This window comes from Centropristis striata, chromosome 22 (genome assembly GCF_030273125.1).
Source record: "Centropristis striata isolate RG_2023a ecotype Rhode Island chromosome 22, C.striata_1.0, whole genome shotgun sequence".
Taxonomy (NCBI): Eukaryota; Metazoa; Chordata; class Actinopteri; order Perciformes; family Serranidae; genus Centropristis; species Centropristis striata.
The window spans coordinates 27,286,543-27,307,217 of record NC_081538.1 but is presented as its reverse complement, the minus strand read 5'-3'; the positions used below and the strand labels follow the sequence as shown (position 1 = coordinate 27,307,217).

General features: G+C 37.4%; 1 protein-coding gene across 1 annotated transcript; it reads left to right on the top strand.

The window, feature by feature from the left end:
* The first annotated feature begins 376 nt into the window (after positions 1–376).
* On the top strand, positions 377–19,929 carry rab3ip (RAB3A interacting protein (rabin3)). Its single transcript, XM_059326087.1, has 13 exons — positions 377–610; positions 7,026–7,147; positions 8,366–8,482; positions 9,512–9,678; positions 10,456–10,627; positions 11,857–11,952; positions 13,155–13,232; positions 13,672–13,878; positions 14,610–14,738; positions 15,454–15,566; positions 17,512–17,611; positions 18,507–18,576; positions 19,739–19,929. Exons 3-13 carry the CDS (start codon positions 8,393–8,395, stop codon positions 19,819–19,821), a joined length of 1,305 nt encoding a protein of 434 aa, XP_059182070.1. The 5' UTR covers positions 377–610; positions 7,026–7,147; positions 8,366–8,392; the 3' UTR covers positions 19,822–19,929.
* Positions 19,930–20,675: the final 746 nt, after the last annotated feature.

Here is a 20,675-nt window from a genome sequence, read left to right as displayed (position 1 = left end):
CATTTATTTACTTATCTATGTATTTATTTTTATTTTTTTGAGAGTATAAAAATATATGAACTTTGAGAAGATGCCAAAATCCATGGAGTAATAAAAGAAATTAATAGAGATAAAAAATATCTTTTTAAAATTATGTTCAGACTACTTAGATTTTTTTTTTGAGAGAATGGAAACTAAAAAATCCCACAGACATTTGGTTCTCTGAACGCACTATGACTGCTTGATAAAAGGAAATAAAATAGATAAAAAATAAAATAACTTTATTAAATATATGTAGTTTCATTTCATTATTATTTTGCACGCAATATTTGTTCTAATTATGCTGTTGAACAGCTTTCGTTGTATAGTATTACTGAATTAATATCATTTATTTTTTTTTAATTTACAAAAATGTGAGGGATCCCTGTCATAGAGACCGTCTAGTCCGCATTATTGCGTGTATAAAACTAAGGTGATGCCGGTGCTCTAGTTTCCCAGTTGTCCCTGAACGCGCCTCCTGGAGTAACCCGCTCCGGTGTGTCCGTTTGTTTGTTTCACGGCTTTGGCTCTGCACGGTACCGGTACCGGGATCAGGACCCTCCGGCCCGGCTGCTGCCCCCCCAGAGCTCCGGTGAGTCCACAGACAGCGTGTTAACAACAATAATATTGTTATTATTCCTATTTCAGTTAAGAGAACTTGCTCAGCCCGCTAGCTCCATTTTAGCTTTTAGCTACACGCAAATGCACCATTAACGCTCCGCTGTATGCGCCCATCATCGGACGCAGAGCCGTCTGTCGCACTATTCCTCCTCTTTTCTCACAAACAAGCCTCCACACACTGCTACTATCTGTTTTAACGCACACCTGCTGTTATTACTGCAATGTTTATCACCATGTACATGTTTATTTTGAGTCATATTAGATGAATTCGCTATGGTTACTCTAGCGAAGGGGTTGCGCGGTGTCCGATAATGGAAGCTGGGTCTCCCCCCTGTCTAGTAATCCTCCAGCAGGCCAATAACGGATGAATTTTAACGTTTTTAGAAGATGACAAATGCGGGTTTTAGTCACTATTTTAACACAATCATCATGTTTATTTCTGCCTTTCTGATATAAATGTTACAGCGGACTAAGATGCTAAAGTCTGGCCTCTGAATTAGCCTGAACACGGAGCTCCATTTAACGTTAGCACCGAAACCCAAGATGAAGATGAAGATGTTGCTTTCATGCATGTTTCATGTTTAACCCTTTGGAGTTTGGGGATATTTAGTCGGTTTTTGACTCCTTTTCATTATATAAACCACTTAAAAATATTTACCATGACGTGTTGGTAGTATTGTTTTCAGCACAACCTCACCTATATGACCTGATTATTATTCTTTTTTTTTTTCATTTTGATCAACTGGATCAACATTTTGAACCCACAAAAAACAATTATTATTATTATTATTTTTTTTTTTTTTGCAAAAAACACATAAAAAAACACACACAAAAAAGAAAAACCCACACACATAATAACACATAAAAACACACACAAACATGCATTAAAAAACACAAAAAATTTACAAAACACACACATAAAAACACAAACACACGAAAACACACACAAAAACACATGAAAACACACACAAAATAACAAAAAAAACACAAAAAATGTACAGAGACACACAAAAACACATGAAGACACACACAAAAACACATGAAGACACACACAAAACACACACAAAAACACATAAAAACACACACAAAAACACACATGAAAACACACACAAAAAAACCACACAAAAAACCCACATAAAAAACCCACAAAAACAAACATAAAAACACATGAAAACACATACAAAAAACACAAAAAAAGTAAACACAAAAGATTGCATTAAAAATACTGAATGCACACTGCAAAATTAGAAAAATCATGTTACTACACTTGGTCAAGGTGTTTTGTTTTTTTAACTTTGCTGAAAAATTAACATTAAATTGGACACAGAAACTTCTAGAAAAGCCAAAACTTTAGAGTTCAGCTGACAGCATGCTGCAGGTTTTACGTTATGACGTCATGAAGAAGTCGAGCTCCGGCTCTTTCCTGGACTCCAGAGGGTTAAAGTGTCAGATAGCATGTTAGCTTTTTACCATTAAACCCCCTGTTAAATAGATGTTATCATGTTAGTTCACATGCTAACATTTAATTCATGCTAGTGGCGGCTAGCTAGCCTGATGCTAGCTGTCACTGCAACACTGAAACAGGTGTTTTAATAACGCAGCTTTTACATCACGTTTTGAGTCTTGATATATTATATATTGTATCAGAAATTCAACTGAGGTTTTCTGTCTCAGTGAGTTAGCAGACAGATGTGAGTGTAATGTGTCCAGCAGCAGTTTGTCTGAATCATGTGAATGAACAGAGACGCTGTTGTCACTGTAAACTCAGTTAGTGTGCTGGCTGCAGACGCTGCAGATCTGCTGCAAAGCTTCCAGTCACCTTTCACCAAAATAAACATTTCTCTACTTTATTTAATACTCTGGCAGGTCTCAGGGCTCTGGGATGCATTGAACAATATCATCATGAATATAGATAGATTATTTCAAAATGTGAAATAATGATATGGATATGATAAGCTTAGATAGATAGATAGATAGATAGATAGATAGATAGATAGATAGAATGAATGGTGATATTTGTCCATGAACATGGAGGAGAAAAAAAGTATTATTATAGCATGACGTAACAATAAAAAGTCTGTATATATTCCCCATTCTCACAAATGAATCAGGATAAAAGCAGCACTTGTCCACAGACGGAGAGAAAACAAATAAATATACATTATATAAATGTAATGATTAAATACAGTTTGCTTTAAATATTATGGACAGTAGAAAATTGTATCCATTAAGATTGGTGGGAAGTAACTGAGCACATTTACTCGAGTATTGTACTAAAGTACAACTTTGAGGTACTTGTACCTTACTTGAATATTTAGATTTTATGCTTACTTTTGTTTTATTGCATATCAGAGGCAAATGTTGTATTTTTACCTCACTACATTTCTTTTATAGCTTAATTTACTTTGATGAAATTATTGTAAAACAATACATACATCAAAAAATAAATTATTTTATTATTATAGGTTAAACTACCCAGAATCATTAAAGTGATGAACACTTGAATGCATCAATCACATATTATATTTAATTTTTTCCAGAAATTCTGCATAATGAGTGTTTTACCTCTGATACTTTAACTATATTTGGATGTTTGTTCTTTTGTATTTTTTTTTAACTTAAGCAAGAGTTTAAATGCAGAATGAGTACTTTTACACTGTGGTATTACTACTTTTACTCAAGTAAAATATCTGAGTACTTCTCCCACAACTGAAAGCAACCAACGACTATTTTCATTATCAAGGTTTTTTTTTATAAATTAAGCATTTATTTATGCTATAAAATAAAAAAAAACATGAAAAAAACATTTGAAATGCTTAAAAACAGAAAATCTTCACATTCATCAAACTGGAAAACAACTGTTATTTTTCTGATAATCTACTAATTGCTGAAGTACAAATAATCACAATATCCAAACTAAACGGATAAAGTTCTGAATATCTGATGGTAGATGGAGTAATCTCCAGTGAAGCAGCAGACTGATTCAGCTGGTCGACTGGTTGTGTGTTTGTGATGACGTAACGCTGCGTTTTAAACCCTTTAAACACTCGGACGAGTCTTCAGCCGCTGGAGAAACCGGATCAGAGCAGCATCCCGCCGCGTCTCGGGTTACCGCCACTCTCCAGGACCGTCTCCATGGAGAAGGTCGTGGGGGGGAGAGGGGGGGCTGGTGGGTTTGACTGACAGCTGGGATGCTGTCACCTCTGTGTGTGTGTGTGTGTGTGTGTGTGTGTGTGTGAGAGAGAGAGAGAGTGTGTGTTCTCAGTGTCCATCATCATGTGTGTTACATCCTGGATGTGTGTGTGTGTTTGTTTGCTTGCTTTCTGTGTCTTTGGCAACACACTGACCCAGGGCTCTCAAACTCTAATTACCTGGGGGCTGCTGGAGCTAGTCTCAAAATGACCAAAAAAAGACACAAAATTACAAAAAAAAGACACAAAATGACAGAAAAAAAACTAAATTACTTAAAAAAAGACACAAAATGACCAAAAAAAGACACAAAATTACAAAAAGACACAAAATGACTGACAAAAAACTAAATTACTTAAAAAAAGACACAAAATGACCAAAAAATACACAGAATTACCAAAAAAGACAAAATATTTAAAAAAAGACAAAATGACCCAAAAAAGACACAAAATGACAGAAAAAAAACAACTTAAAAAAGAAACAAAATGACCAAAAAAAAAGACGTTTTTTTTTTAAAAATACACAATTATTTATAAAAAGGCACAAAAGTATTTAAAAAAGACACAAAATTATTAAAAAAGACACAAAATTATTTTTAAAAAAAGACCAAAAAAAGTAATTAAAGGGACCTTCCACACACAACACGGTAAAGTGCCATTCATATAAAACTCACATTAAACTTTCATATCAAGGTGGGGGCCACAAAAAATCATCACGAGGGCCATAATTGGCCCGCGGACCGCGAGTTTGAGCCTCATGCACTAACCCATCCCATTGTTGTGTGTGAATGATGCTTTTACTTAAACTGACTTAATACCAACCTATTATACAATTGTGCAAAAATGAGTTTTCTTTTAAGTGGAGCTGGGCGATATGGACTAGAGCTGCAACAATTATTCGATTAATCGAACAATAATCGATTATTAAATTAATCGTCAACTATTTTGATAATTGAAGCAGTTTGAGCAGTTTTTTAAAGACAATAAGTCCAAATTCTCTGATTTCAGCTTCTTCAATGTGGATATTTCTGGTTTCTTTGTTCTTTTATGACAATAAACAGAATATCTCTTTGGTTTGTTGACAAAACGAGATTTGAGGACGTCATCTTGTTGTTTGGGGAAACACTCATTGATATTTTTATACATTTTATTGACCAAATAAACTTTCAACACCTTGTACAAACCGAATATGTGAGAAATAAACAGTTAATGACACCAGACAGACAGAATAATAGACCATGGCAGTACTTTATTTAAAAACAAATCTATATTAAAATACACGAGTGATGCAAACACTAATGAAAATAATCGTTAGTTGCAGCCCTAATATGGACCAAAAATCATATCCTGATATTTTTATCGCAAAGTGAGAGCAAATGTTCAGTCAAAATCAAATATGACATGTCACAAGTAGTTTTATTGAAACGTTTTATTGAACATAAATACTGTATAATAACAGGAGTACCTTTTGAAAAAAAAAAAACCTCAAAGCAAACTAAAATGAGGCACATAAAGACATTTCATGAGCCGTTCTAAGAGCAGAACTCCTTTCATCAAAGAGGTTTGCTGTTCAGCTGCAGACTCACAAAGTCTCAGATGTCAGATTGTCCTTGAACGCACCATCAGTCCAGTGCTGTCATCTGCATTTTCACAACAACAGTGAAACTTGGACCAAAACAATGACGTGACTAAAATATGAATTGTGACGGAGTAATTCTTCTCAGACGAGCATCAAGACGTTTAGTGACAGAAGAAGGTGTGACGCCGACATTATGATTATTAAAAACAAACCTCGTTCTTCAGCCGGAGCTTTAAATAAACTCAGAATGACGCAAGTTTTTCTGACTCACACCTGCTTTATTTGTCTTCTCCAGCAAGTTGCTGAATTTCAGCTTTTGTATATATGCTCAGTGGGGGACACACCCACTTAATACACACACACACACACACACACACACACACTGGCAGAAACACACACAGAAACACACACACACACTCCCAGGCGGAGCAGGTGGGGCTGTAGTGCTGTTAACACCGTGCTGAGGTCGGCAAAACAAAGGAGAGATTCATTCCAGAAGACGAAGATGATGATGATAATGATGAAGAACTTGTGGTATGAAAACAGACTTGATGCTTGGTTGACGACCTGTCAGTCATGTATTTCCTGTTTCTTTGTGTCTGCTGGAGTTTCTCCAAGAAGCTGAAGTCAGAGTCCAGCCGGCCTTACAGGAACACAGTTTATGGAGTTATAAACCTGCTGCAGGTGGAATAATAAGTTAGTTATTGTTCCAGGCTACATAGTGCTGCTGGCAGCTTTTATTGCTGCGATTCTTGTGATATCACAATAATCATCAAACTTTCCTGGAAAAGTATAATATAATATAGCAGTAAGCAGCAGTAATTGGGGTCAAGCAGATAGTGAGCATTTGGAAGTTTTTGTTCATATTTAATTTTTATAAAACCTGCTTTCTTGCACTACGTATTTTACCGTGAGTCAAACTTCTTTTTCATATCATTCGTCTTCATCATTTCCATAATTCTATCACCTACAATCATGGAAAAAATGATTAGAACACCCTTGTTTTCTTCAGTTTCTTGTTCATTTTAATGGCTGGTACAACTAAAGTTACATACATATTACATTATAATGATGATAACAAAAATAGCTGATAAGAGTTTAATTTGAGAGCTGATATCTAGACATTTTCCATGGTTTTCTTGATAATAACCAAAATGATTATCAAGCCCCAGAGGCCAACATAAATTAAAACATGACATGTTTCATTCTGTGTGTAATGGATCTATATAATGTGTTATTTTGACTTTTTCATTTGAATTACTGACATAAATAAACGTTTCTATGATATTCTAATTTATTGGGATACACTTGTAATTGCAAAAATGTAAACTTGAATATTACAGCATCACCTTGGCGTCAATGAGTTTTATTTTACTGTATGTCTCTGAGTAGAGGGCGGGGTTTGAAACCACCTCCAGCAGCAAGTTTTGATGCTTGGACCCATAAAGATTTAATCAAATTACCACATGTTGTGTTTTTTTTTTGGATTCTAATCAAACTGACCTGTGAACTGGATGGTACAGATTGATTGGACTGTTTGGATTATTTGAGTATTTTAAGGCTCAGTTTGTATGTTTTCATACCTCCTCTGATGTCTCTGATGTCTCTGTGTGTCTCAGGTTGAGGACAGACGTTTCCTGTCTCTGTGTTCCTGAGTCTCTGACCGTCTGTTGATCTGATGAAGGTCTGACTGACTGACAGCTTCATCATCCTCACCATCTACAGCCACAACCGCACCATGGTACCACACACACACCTGATGTCCTCAGGAGACTCACACACACTTTATTATCATTCAGTTTAGGGCTGGGCGATATATTGATATAAAAAATATATCCATAGATTTCTAAATGTGATATGGAATTAGACCATATGTATATATATATATATATATATGTGTGTGTGTGTGTGTATATATATATATATATATATATGTATATATAATTATTTATTTATATTCATAGTTACTTGTTTTTAATTTTTGCGCCTTCCTTTTTTTAAAATTTCTTTATATTTTTCTTTTTGTCATATTGTGCAAAATAAAAAACTTCATCCTTCAACTATTTCAGAAAAAGATTGCTATTTTATTTCATCGGCTATTTTTATTTAAGATATTTTTTTAATTTAAATGTGCACTTTATGGAGCTTTGATTTTAAGAAAAGGTGTTTCTGTTATTATACAGTATTTATGCTCACTTGTGACATGTCATATTTGACTTTGACTGAACATTTGCTCTCACTTTGCGATAAAAATATCAGGATATATATCGAAATCATGACTTTTGGTCCATATCGCCCAGCCCTAATTCAGTTATACATAGAAATAAGCACATTGAACACAATTCCAATGCACTGGCCTACAGTACTCTGGGATGTCAGATAAATAAAGTATAAATAATGTTTTTGTATATTTCCAGCTCTCTATATTGTACATTTTGACTTTTTGGAGTTTTATGTGTTTGGTTGTTAGTTTAAATGCTCTTAATGTGTTTTTTGGACTCTATTATGTGGTCAAATGATCAGCAGATAGAACTCCTGCATGTTATTATTGAAACATAAAGTAAAACTGTAAGAACACAGTTTAGTGTTGCAGCAGAAAGTGTTTTGTACATAGACACACACCTGCAGGATGTAAATCCACCCACTGAGCATCCACTCAAGTCTCTCTGTGCTGATGAAGAACTCTTTAAATGCAGTGAGAAAAAAAAAAGTAAGATTAAAAGTGACTAATCAGAGCTGATTTTTAGTCTGCAGCAACAACAAAAAAATCATCCTGCAGCTCTCAGTCCTCAGTGACTCACTGAGAGCAAAAGAGATGAAATAAACACTTTGCAGCATCAGTAACAGCTGTTGGTGTGTGTGTGTGTGTGTGTGTGTGTGTGTGTGTGTGTGTGTGTGTGTGTGTGTGTGTGTGTGTGTGTGTGTGTGTGTGTGTGTGTGTGTGTGTGTGTGTGTGTAGAGTGTATGATGTCTGAGAGCAGCTGCTATGGCCTGCAGCGGCGGTCAGACTAATGCAGAGACCCTGGAGGGGTTCCATGAGGTGAACTTGGCCTCTCCCACCACACCGGACCTGCAGGTAGGTGGAGCCGCTTCGTCATGTGCAGCTACAGATGTTTATCATGTTTAATAATAATATTCAGGGTTCGTACGGGTGCTGGAAATCCTTGAAAATGCTTGAAGTTCAATGTTGTGTTTTCAAGGTTTTAAAAGTGCTTGGATTTTGGATAAAGTGCTTGTAAATGAAAAATGAAATTCTTACTGTATTTCTCTTGCAATCTGACGATATTCATCTATAGACTATAGAGCAGGGGTCTCAAACTCAAATTAGCTGGGGGCCGCTGGAGGCAGTATCAAAATGACCAAAAAAAGGAACAAAATGACAAAAAAAAGACACTAAATTACTAAAAAAGACACAAAATTACAAAAAAAGACACAAAATGACCCAAAAAGACACAAAATTATTCGAAAAAGACACATAATTACCAAAAAAGACACAAAATTATTTAAAAAGGACACAACATGACCCAAAAAAAGACATAAAATGACACAAAAAAAGACACAAAATGACCAAAAAAGACACAAAATGACAGAAACACACTAAATTACTTAAAAAAGAAACAAAATGACCAAAAGAAGACACAGAATTACCAAAAAAGACACAAAATTATTTTAAAAAAGACACAAAATTACTAGAAAAGACACAAAATTACTAGAAAAGACTCAAATTACCAAAAAAGACACAAAATTGAAATTACCAAAAGTAAATAAAGGGACCGTCCACACACAACATGGTAAAGTGCCATTCATATAAAACTCACATTAAACTTTCATATCAAGGTGGGGGCCACAAGATATCGTCACGAGGGCCACAATTGGCCCGCGGGCCGGGAGTTTGAGAACCCTGCTATAGATAACCACATGTTCAATGTAAAAAAAATGAGTAGCCTATGTGAAATGAAGACCGTTCCTCCTAAAAGTGTAACACCATCTCTGTTGGTCTGGTTCAGTGACCACTGCTGAAGTGTACCAACCCTGGCTGTATTTATTCTGTTTCCATCTCTACATTCTCTCTCTAACTGTCAGTGTGTTTCTCTCTGTGTTGTAGAACCAGGCGGAGCAGCGCCCCCCCGCCCGTCACAGCGCTCCTCCCACCTCCCTCTACCGGACCCACTCCCTGGGAGCGCCCCCCGCTGGACGCCCCACCTCCCTGCGGGCCGACCAGCTCCCCACTCAGCCCGTTTACTCCACGCCACGCCACAGCCACAATGGAAGGTAGAGAATACACAGGCTCACCCTGAAATGATCATCATATCAAAATATTGTGTAGGCAGAAGGACTTGAATTGATTGTTTTGTTGTTTTTTTAAGTTTTATTGTGAAGCATCATTTTCAAAGATAATAAAGCATGGTATTTCATCCATCCATCCATTTCCCTCCGCTTATCTGGGGCCGGGTCGCGGGGGCAGCAGGTATTGCAATTCTTAATTTAATATAAACACATATAATATCAAAAATACATAGAACGTCCTTAAAAAATAAATATTAAATAATGGAAAAAAACAATATTTTTATAATGAATTAATTAAAATGTGCCTATGTAAATGTTTATTCCTTTTTTTTTTTTCATTTTACATCATTTAAATTGACTATTTTAATTTTGGACAATTTTTGGGGATGTTTTTAGACAAAACAAGGCTTTTGTTGGAACCACCTTGGACAATTTTATTGACCAACATATTAATAACTTTAAGGGTTTTTTTTTCCAACAATATATTTATTGAACCTTTTCTATTTATATCACCTGCAGGAGGAGATAATGTCAGTTAAAAATAAAAACAATTATTTATTGAAGCTGTATCCATCCATCCATTCTCGTCCGCTTATCCGGGGCCGGGTCGCGGGGGCAGCAGGATAAGCAGGGCGTTCCAGGCGATTCAACTTGTTCTAACTTGTTTCTAGATTTCTGGTCATTAATATTTAAGCACAAAGACTTTTTTTTCCAATCAGCTGTAATCCATACCTGATCACTGGAGTTTTCATGTCTCCGCAGCGTGCCGGGCCAGGAGGCGGAGCTCGCCGAGGGCAGCTTCCTGTCCGGGGAGGACGGCGAGGAGTGCAGCGCGCTGAGCGACAGCCTGTCACGCCTCCGCAGCCCCTCAGTGATGGAGGTCCGAGAGAAAGGATACGAGAGGCTGAAGGAGGAGCTGGTGAAGGCCCAGAGGGTAGGACACACACACACACACACACACACACACACACACACACACACACACACACACACACATTCTTGTACTTCTATCTTTGTGAGGACCCTCATTGGAACAGATGAATTCCCTTGCAAGGTTATAATAGTTTTGAATTTTTCATTAGTTTTATTGGGAATTTTTGTTTTCAAATTCAGCTAGTTTTAATGAGTTTTTAGAGTGAGTTTGCTAGTTTTAGTTTAGTATTTATTTTTTTAAATGCTTTAGTTTTAGTTTAGTTTTTATTAGTTGTAGTTTTTTGTAATGTGGTATTTGTTGGGTGGGAGATTAAAAGAGGTCACAGTAAATTTTGCCTTTATTTCCTTTGTCTGATCCATCTTCATTATGTATGAAAAAAGTTGACAAAGACGAAAACGAAGAACATTTTCACTATAATTTTATTTAGTTTTGTAACCACACAATACAGTTTCAGTTAATTATCATTATCATGTAACCTTTAACCCTTAAAACAAAGTCTGAAATCTAAAAAAGCCTTTAACCCATTGAGGCCTAAAACGCCTGTAAAACCTCTGGCCGATTTTAAAATAAGCCCCTAAAACCTGAAGTTTTTCTGGAAATTCAACAGAAGTGTCAACGCTACTACTTAATAATAGATTTTTCAGCCTCTGTAGCAGATAGAAATGAAATTAAATAAGCATTTGAGAGCTTATACAAATACTACAAAACGACGTATCTGCTTTCCAGGCTTCAATGGGTTAAAGAAGTGAGGACCGGCCGAAATGTCCTCACTTTGCAAAAATGTCCTCACTCTGTTGGTTAAAAACATGTTCTGGTCCCCACTATGTAGGAAGTACAAGAACACACACACACACACACACACACACACACACACACACACACACGGCCACTGGTCTTAACTTGAACTTGAGTTTGAAAGTTGAATGTGTGTGTGTGCAGTTGTTGGACAGTGAGTGTTTGTGTGTTCACGTTGTCTCTCCACACTCATTACTCACATTAACATCATGTAACATATTATATTTTATATTTTATTTATTTATTTTGTATATCTGTTAACACACATCCTCAAACATATTTTGCTAATTTTAATTTCTTCATCTCTTCGTTTTTTTGTTGCCATGCTTTGATTTTACTTTCATGTTTTCATTTGGCGGTTTGTTTTTCTGTTGTTGTTTTCTGTTTGTTTGTGTGTGTGTGTGTGTGTGTGTGTGTGTGTGTGTGTGTGTAAGGAGCTGCTGTTGAAGGATGAGGAGTGTGAGAGGTTGTCTAAAGTCAGGGACCAGCTGGGCCAGGAGCTGGAGGAGCTCACCGCCAGTCTCTTCCAGGTCGGTGCTCCTCTCCTCCGTCACTCTGTCCTCCGTCTCCTCCTCCGCTTCCCGCTTCCTGTTTCCTTCCTCCTGAGACAGAAACCGGACAGAAAGAAACGAGAATGAATCACACGGGATTTGTTGCTCTCTGTTTTTTGGCAGCAGAGATGTGAAACGGAGGCGTTGTGGAAGCTCCGCTGGAAGTCTAAACATTTACTGTCGCTGAGGTTGTTTTACTTGATCCTCCATCAGGACAGATAAGAAAAGGAAACAGTGGCTTTTAGATATCCTCCTTATTTGACTGTTTACTGACTTTACAGCCGTATCAGAGAGTAGGAGAATAAATCATTCACTTTCATATATTAACCCTCTGAACCCTCTTACGATTAAAAAAAATGTCTTTTGTGCAGAATAACACAGTTAAAATGCCATAAATCATTAAAAAAAACAGATACATTGAATTTAATTGATAATTTATTCCACAAAAATTGTAAAAAAATCGCAGTTTATATATAAAACATTTTTCTCCACATATAGAAGTATTGTCATGTTTCCAGTCTCTCCTGTCCTCTCCTCTCGGCTCTGTGTAAACAGATTTTCAGTGAATATTTGCAGAATTTAATGTTTTTAACAGGATCTGGTTAGTGCAAACACTTTATTTTAAATGACACATGTAGAATAAAGAGATTCTGACACAAATATCAACATTTTAAGACAAGGTTTGGTTGTTTTTCCTGATGGAAGGGTTCATTACACATATTTTATAGAGGGCTCAGATGGTTAAAAGCAGCAAAAGTATTTAATTTAAATAAATAATCAGCAGATAAAGCAGTTTGTTAGATCACCACTCCCAGAGGTGCAGATTTGTCTCTCTTGAAAACTTTCCTGCTGGATGTTGGATGTTGGTTTTCAGGAAAGCGACTGAATCTTCACCACAACATGTTCCTCCTCTCCTCACACTCCTCCTCCTCCTCCTCCTCCTTTGGTCCTTTTCCTCTAGAAGGTGCTGGGACTCTCCTCTGTGTGTGGGTGTTGTTTCTGTAGCTTCTTTTACATCAATGTAGTTTTACTTTCTGTTCCCATTATGTAATCATAAAGTTTGTTTCAGAGTGAATTATTCCTTTTTAATGTGTAGATTCTGCTTCACTATCATAATGAAAACCCAACAGGAGTTTAGAAAAATATCCACAATTGTTAAATGACTTGTGTGTGTTTTGCAGGAGGCTCATAAAATGGTCAGAGAAGCAAACGTCAAACAGGCGAATGCTGAGAAACAACTGAAGGAAGCCCTGGGGAAGGTAACACACACACAGACACACACACACACACACACAATTACAAAAAAGACACAAAATGACCAAAAAAAGACACAAAATGACGCTCAGTATCAAAATGATAAAAAAAAAAGACACATTACTAATGTGAATTACTAAAGAAAGACACAAAATGACAGAAAAAACTAAATTACTTAAACAAAGACACAAAATGACCAAAAAAAGACACAAAATTATTTTTATTAAAAAGACACAAAATGACCCAAAAAAGACAAAATTACCAAAAATAAATAAATAAAGGGACCTTCCACACACAACACGGTAAAGTGCGATTCATATAAAACTCACATTAAACTTTCATATCAAGGTGGGGGCCACAAAATATCGTCACGAGGGCCACAATCGGCCCGCGGGCCGCAAGTTTGAGACCCATGACCTAAAGCATACTCCTCCTCGTCCTCAGATTGACGTCCTGCAGGCGGAGGTGCAGGCCCTGAAGACGCTGGTCCTCTCCTCCCCCACCTCCCCGCTGGGCGAGCTCCCTCCTGCAGGAGGCTCCAAGACTCCCTTCAGGAAGGGCCACAGCCGGAACAAGAGCACCTCCTCGGCCATCATGGGGACGCAGCCGGACCCGTCGGCCACGCAGCCCATCGTACGGGAGTGCAGAGAGGTAGGAGCCCTGCAGAGCTTCAGTTAACCCATTTAAGGCGGGAAAGTGGATACGTTGTTTTGTAGTATTTGTAGTTTTTTCCACCTATTTTCAGTCTCTTGGCCAATGAAATGCATCAGAATACATGTGGGAGTGTTGCAGTGCAACATGGGACTTTTCCAGAACTTTGAGATCATCACCAAAAAAAGACACAAAATGACCAAAAAAGACACAAAATGACTAAAAAAAGACACAAAATGACTAAAAAAAGACATGAAATGACCAAAAAAGACACAAAATGACTAAAAAAAGACACAAAAGTAACAAAAAAAGACACAAAATGACTAAAAAAAGACACAAAATGACAAAAAAAAACATGAAATGACCAAAAAAGACATAAAATGACTAAAAAAAGACACAAAATGAGAATACATGTGGGAGTGTTGCAATGCATCGTGGGACTTTTCCAGAACTTAAATCATGGTGAAGACGACTATAGCGGAGGAGCTCAGATATAACAGCTATAAGCTCTCAAATACTTTTTGAATTTAATTTCTATCTGCTACAGAGGCTGAAAAATCTATTATTTAGTAGGAAGAGTTGACACTTCTGTTGAATCTCCAGAAAAACTTCAGTATTTAAAAAATCACCCAGAGGTTTTACAGGCATTTTTTCCAGCCGTTTTAGGCCTAAATGGGTTAATAACTCCTTAATGCTCCTTCCTGTGGTGGTAACGTGTCTGTGTGGTGCAGGTGGACAGTCAGCTGTTCAGCGACTTCAAGGCGTGGAAGGAGGAGCCCACGCTGGAGCGCGGCTGCTGCTTCCTGGAGAGAGTTTACCGTGAGGACATCTACCCCTGCCTCACCTTCAGCAAGAGCGAGGTACACACACCTTCCTGTTACAGGAGGACCTGGGAGCAGTTAGTAGTGCAGCTCAGCACAGAAACAGTCCAGACCAGGGATGGGCAACTTTAATGCTGCAGGGGGCCACAATATTTATTCAACACTACCACAGGGCCACATATAGGAGCGTGCACTTAACCAGATATGATGAAACTGCAATTTTAAATATGTTTACAGTGCAGTAACTTAACATAATTCATGCTCAAATGCATGTAGAACAGTATAAATAGGAATACAAAAGGTTTGAAGCAAATACAAAATAACTAATTAATTAAAAAACACTTACTGTGATTTCTTTTTTTTCAGTGCAAGAACAGTCCAACATTAATTGCAAGAAGTAATTTTGTGCATTTTTACACTGCACTTTTAAGATTTCATGCTCAAATGCATGTAGTTGTACTGAGGGCCACTTCAAGTGAGGGTGCGGGCCGTATGCGGCCCCCGGGCCTCCACTTGCCCATCCCTGGTTTAGGGTATGCAGAAAGTGTTCAGAAATATTCAAATGCAATAAGCAAAAATAACACATTTGTACTCCATAAGAAACTGCATGAGATGATCATAAATTAACACATAAGTAACTTGCTAGAGTTTTAAAACACCCTGGAAAAGTTGTGAGCCTGTCTTCTTCTGTCCTCTAATGTCCTCTAATGTCCTCTAATGTCCTCTAATGTCCTCTAATGTCTCCTGTCCTCAGCTGGGCTCGGCCATCCTGGAGGCCGTGGAGCAGAACACGCTCAGCGTGGAGCCGGTCGGCTTCCAGCCGCTACCGGTGGTCAAAGCCTCAGCTGTGGAGTGTGGAGGACCAAAGTGAGAACACACACACACAGACACACAGACACACACACACACACACACACACACACACACACGTTTGTACTCTTTCTCCTCTTCATCGAGCTTTCACTCTTTCATCGTCATCTCTCCATCTTCCCTCGATTTCCTCCTCTAGTGGACGCAGAGCAGAGCTCCTCACGTAAGTCTGACTCTCTCTCTCTCTCTCTCTCTCTCTCTCTCTTTATCTCTCTCTCTCTCTTTATCTCTTTCTCTCTCTCTCTCTCTCTCTCTCTCTCTCTTTATCTCTCTCTCTCGCTCTTTCTCTCTCTCTCTCTTTATCTCTCTCTCTCTCTCTCTTTATCTCTCTCTCTTTCTCTCTCTCTCTCTTTCTCTCTCTCTCTTTCTCTCTCTCTCTCTTTATCTCTCTCTCTTTCTCTCTCTCTCTCTTTATCTCTCTCTCTCTTTCTCTCTCTCTTTATCTCTCTCTCTTTCAATTAATTTCAATTGGGTGGTAACATTGTACATATTGCCAAAGGAAGCGTCAGAAGTTTAAAAAAGAAAAAGATAACAGTAAGGAAAGCAATGTTTACAATAAATTAATTATAATTCTATAATTAATTTTAAAGGAATTAAGAAAAAAAACAATAAAAGAAAGCAATATTTACAATAAATTATTATAATCTCTCTCTCTCTCCCATCATCATCTTGTTAATCTCTCCTCCTCTGCTGCTCCTCCCCCCGCCTGGCTCTCCCTCTCTCTCCCTCTGACTCCTCTAACTCCTCTGACTCCTCTAACTCCTCTCTCTCCCTCTGACTCCTCTAACTCCTCTGACTCCTCTAACTCCTCTCTCCCTCTGACTCCTCTAACTCCTCTAACTCCTCTGACTCCTCTAACTCCTCTAACTCCTCTCTCCCTCTGACTCCTCTAACTCCTCTGACTCCTCTCTCCCTCTGACTCCTCTAACTCCTCTTACTCCTCTAACTCCTCTGACTCCTCTCTCCTCTGACTCCTCTGACTCCTCTTACTCCTCTAACTCCTCTAACTCCTCTTACTCCTCTTACTCCTCTGACTCCTCTGACTCCTCTACTCCTCTAACTCCTCTGACTCCTCTAACTCCTCTAACTCCTCTAACTCCTCTTACTCCTCTTACTCCTCTTACTCCTCTAACTCCTCTAACTCCTCTGACTCCTCTCTCCCTCTGACTCCTCTAACTCCTCTTACTCCTCTGACTCCTCTGACTCCTCTTACTCCTCTAACTCCTCTAACTCCTCTAACTCCTCTTACTCCTCTTACTCCTCTGACTCCTCTGACTCCTCTACTCCTCTAACTCCTCTGACTCCTCTAACTCCTCTAACTCCTCTAACTCCTCTTACTCCTCTTACTCCTCTAACTCCTCTAACTCCTCTGACTCCTCTCTCCCTCTGACTCCTCTAACTCCTCTTACTCCTCTAACTCCTCTTACTCCTCTAACTCCTCTGACTCCTCTCTCCCTCTGACTCCTCTGACTCCTCTTACTCCTCTAACTCCTCTAACTCCTCTTACTCCTCTGACTCCTCTAACTCCTCTAACTCCTCTGACTCCTCTAACTCCTCTTACTCCTCTAACTTCTCTGACTCCTCTAACTCCTCTCTCCCTCTGACTCCTCTAACTCCTCTAACTCCTCTAACTCCTCTAACTCCTCTAACTCCTCTTACTCCTCTTACTCCTCTAACTTCTCTGACTCCTCTAACTCCTCTGACTCCTCTCTCCCTCTAACTCCTCTCTCTCCCTCTGACTCCTCCCAGTCCTCCTTCAGGTTTATCAAAGTGATCCCGATGAGACGACTCTTGATAAAACTCCTCTCTGCCTCCTCGCTTCCCCGACTCTTAGAATTAATCCTGTTCTGGTTGATTTTTCCTGTTTTATTCTCCTGTTGATCTAACGGCCATAACTCACTTCCTGTCTGTCTCTCTCTCTCTCTCTTTGTGTCTCTGGTAGAAAATGTGCCCTGAGCGGTCAGACCAAAACCTGTAAGCACAGAATCAAGTTTGGAGACTCGTCCAACTATTACTACGTGTCTCCGTACTGCAGATACAGAGTGAGTACCAACACACTAACGTCTGATTATCACTCATGTTGAAGGTTTCTCATTGTAACGTCTGCAGGATAAATATAAATCTAATAAATAATTAAATAAATACATTTTACATAGTGGATCCCATTCCGTTTTGCTTTAAAAATATTTTTTTTTCACAAGGGATAGGTGTTTGGTTTTTTTGCAGGTGATGTAACACATTTTTTTCCCCGATTTTTAAAAATGTTTTTAAATGTATTTATTATAATTATTCTATTTATTTATTTATTCATTCATTCATTTATTCATTCATTTTTGGTTTAATTGTTTTATTTGTTTATTGTTTTCTTCCGGCATCTTTTTGACTTTTTGTTATTATTTTGTAAATTTTTCTTCACAATAAAACCATTTAAAAATATATATTTTATCTCCCAACACAACAGCTTATTTTCCCACATTTTGCTTTATAAAGATATTACATTTCCCATTAGGAAGTGGTGGTTGTTTCGTTTGTTTTTTTCCGTGTGATCTGTTACATTCTGAAGAGTCAGCTTTTTCAAAACCAACATGGCTCAGTTCAAAATTTTGTTTCAAAACAAAACTTCTCATCTCTACTCTAAATAATATTTAGATTATTTGCTTTTATTCAGCTTTTTCATTTTATTTATTATAATTATAATTTCCCTTATTTATTATCAATGTATTTATTATGATTATTTAAATGTATTTTTTGTGTTCTTTCCAGCATAATAAAAAAATTCTTAACTTTTAAATGTATTTTTTTTTCAAATAAAACCATTTAAAAACCTATATTATATCTCCCAACATACAACAACATAATAATAATAATAATAATGATAATAAACTCTGTTAACTGTAGCTTTGTATCTGTGTGTGTTTGTTTCTTTCTCTCTCTCAGATCACAGCAGTGTGTAATTTCTTCACCTACATTCGCTACATCCACCAAGGGCTGGTCAAACAGCAGGATGGTGAGCACACACACACACACACACACACACACACACACACACACACACACACACACACACACACACTTCAGTTTACTGTAAAATTACCAAAAAAGGACAGAAAAAGACCCAAAAACCTTTTAATCAGATCAATTATACTTTATTTTCTTTATTTTCAAGATTAAGTAAGTGTGCCACTCCCTTTCTGATGAAGAATCAAAACCACCAGACTCCATTGACAAAAACATTGATTTAATCTCACAGAACAAAGGAGTTGCTTGTCTTCCGCTGCCGTTTGTTTGTTTTCTTGTGGTACTTTGTTCTTTTAAAGGGTTAGTTTATATTCAACAAAGTCACTAAATAATACAAATTAACTAACTAATGGAGGCAGCAGCAGATCAGAAACTCCTTTGTTCTGCAAAAAAAATGACTATTTTTGTAAATGGAGTCTGGTGGCTTTAAATCAGGGGTCTCAAACTCAAATTACCTGGGGGCCGCTGGAGGCAGTATCAAAATGACCAAAAAAAGACACAAAATTACAAAAAAAAGACACAAAATGACAGAAAAAAAAACTAAATTACTTTAAAAAGACCTAAAATGACCAAAAAAAGACACAAAATTACAAAAAAGGGACACAAAATGACCAAAAAAAGACACAAAATGACAAAATCACTAAATGACAAAAAAAATACTCAGAATTACCAACCCCCCCCCCACAAAGTTATTTAAAAAAGACACAAAATGACCACAAAAGACATAAAATTACAAAAAAAAAAGACACAAAATGACAAAAAAACACTCAGAATTACCAAAAAAAACCAACCATAAAATTGTTTAAAAAATACACAAAATGACCCAAAAAAGACACAAAATGACAGAAAAAACAATATTACTTCAAAAATAAACAAAATGACCCAAAAAAGACACAGAATTACCAAAAAAAAGACAACAATTATTTTAAAAAGACACAAAATTACCAAAAAGTAATTAAAGGGACCTTCCACACACAACACAGTAAAGTGCCATTCATATAAAACTCACATTAAGCTTTCATATCAAGGTGGGGGCCACAAAATATCGTCTCGAGGGCCGCTATTGGCCCGCGGGCCACGTGTTTGAGCCCCCTGATTGAAACAGTTGTCCTTGCTGGGAGTAAAGCTGACTGTGTCTCCTGTTGCTGCAGCGGAGCAGATGTTCTGGGAGGTGATGCAGCTCCGCAGGGAAATGTCCTTCGCCAAGCTCGGCTACTACAAAGACCAGCTGTGACCGACGGACAGCTCCGCCCTCCAATCACAGCAGACGCCGCCCTGAAGCCCCGCCCCCTCCTGCTCCTGGTTTTCCTCCTCTCATCCGGTCATCCCAGACAGCCCCCCTTCCTCCTCCTCTTCCTCCTCTGTGTGAGTGTGTTTTTGTGTGTGTGAGAGAAAAACTCTTTTCAATCACCACTTTAAAAAAAAAAAAAAAGAAAAGACTGTGACGTCAGTGATCTGTTGTCGAGTTCTGCTGGGTTTCTGTTGAGTTTTTGGATCCAAAATCTTCTCACATTTCCTTTACTGAAACATGAAAAACTCCAATATATGAAGACAGAAGATACAAATCTAAATATGTCTGAATCTGAGGAGCTTTGACCTTTTGACTTTTTTTCTTTCCCTCAAAAATAAAATCCATAAATCAGGGCTTTTAATAAATAAATCAGCTATAAATAGACACAATTTTCTGGAGACGTGATGGAAAATTGGAGCCACTGTTCTGAGATTTAGAGAATAGAGAAAAAAATGAAAAAGGAAGCTAGATAAAGTTGTAATTTTACAAGAAAATATAATATTTCAAGAGTAAAATTGGCATTAATGTTATGAGAATAAATGTATGTGGATATTTGATTTAATTATAAATACAACTTTTTTCTTTTGTGGTAAATTTATACATTTACACCTATTATTTATCATCTAAAATAATTTGTCTTTAATATGACTTAACGCTCAAAATATGAACTTTTTTCCCCACAAAATTCTGAATTTTTTTCTTGTGAACTTGTGACTTTTTACAATTTTCAAAAACGGTGTAATAAGTAAATAATATAATGGAGAGCTGAACATTTTGAGAGAATTTAAATTTTATAA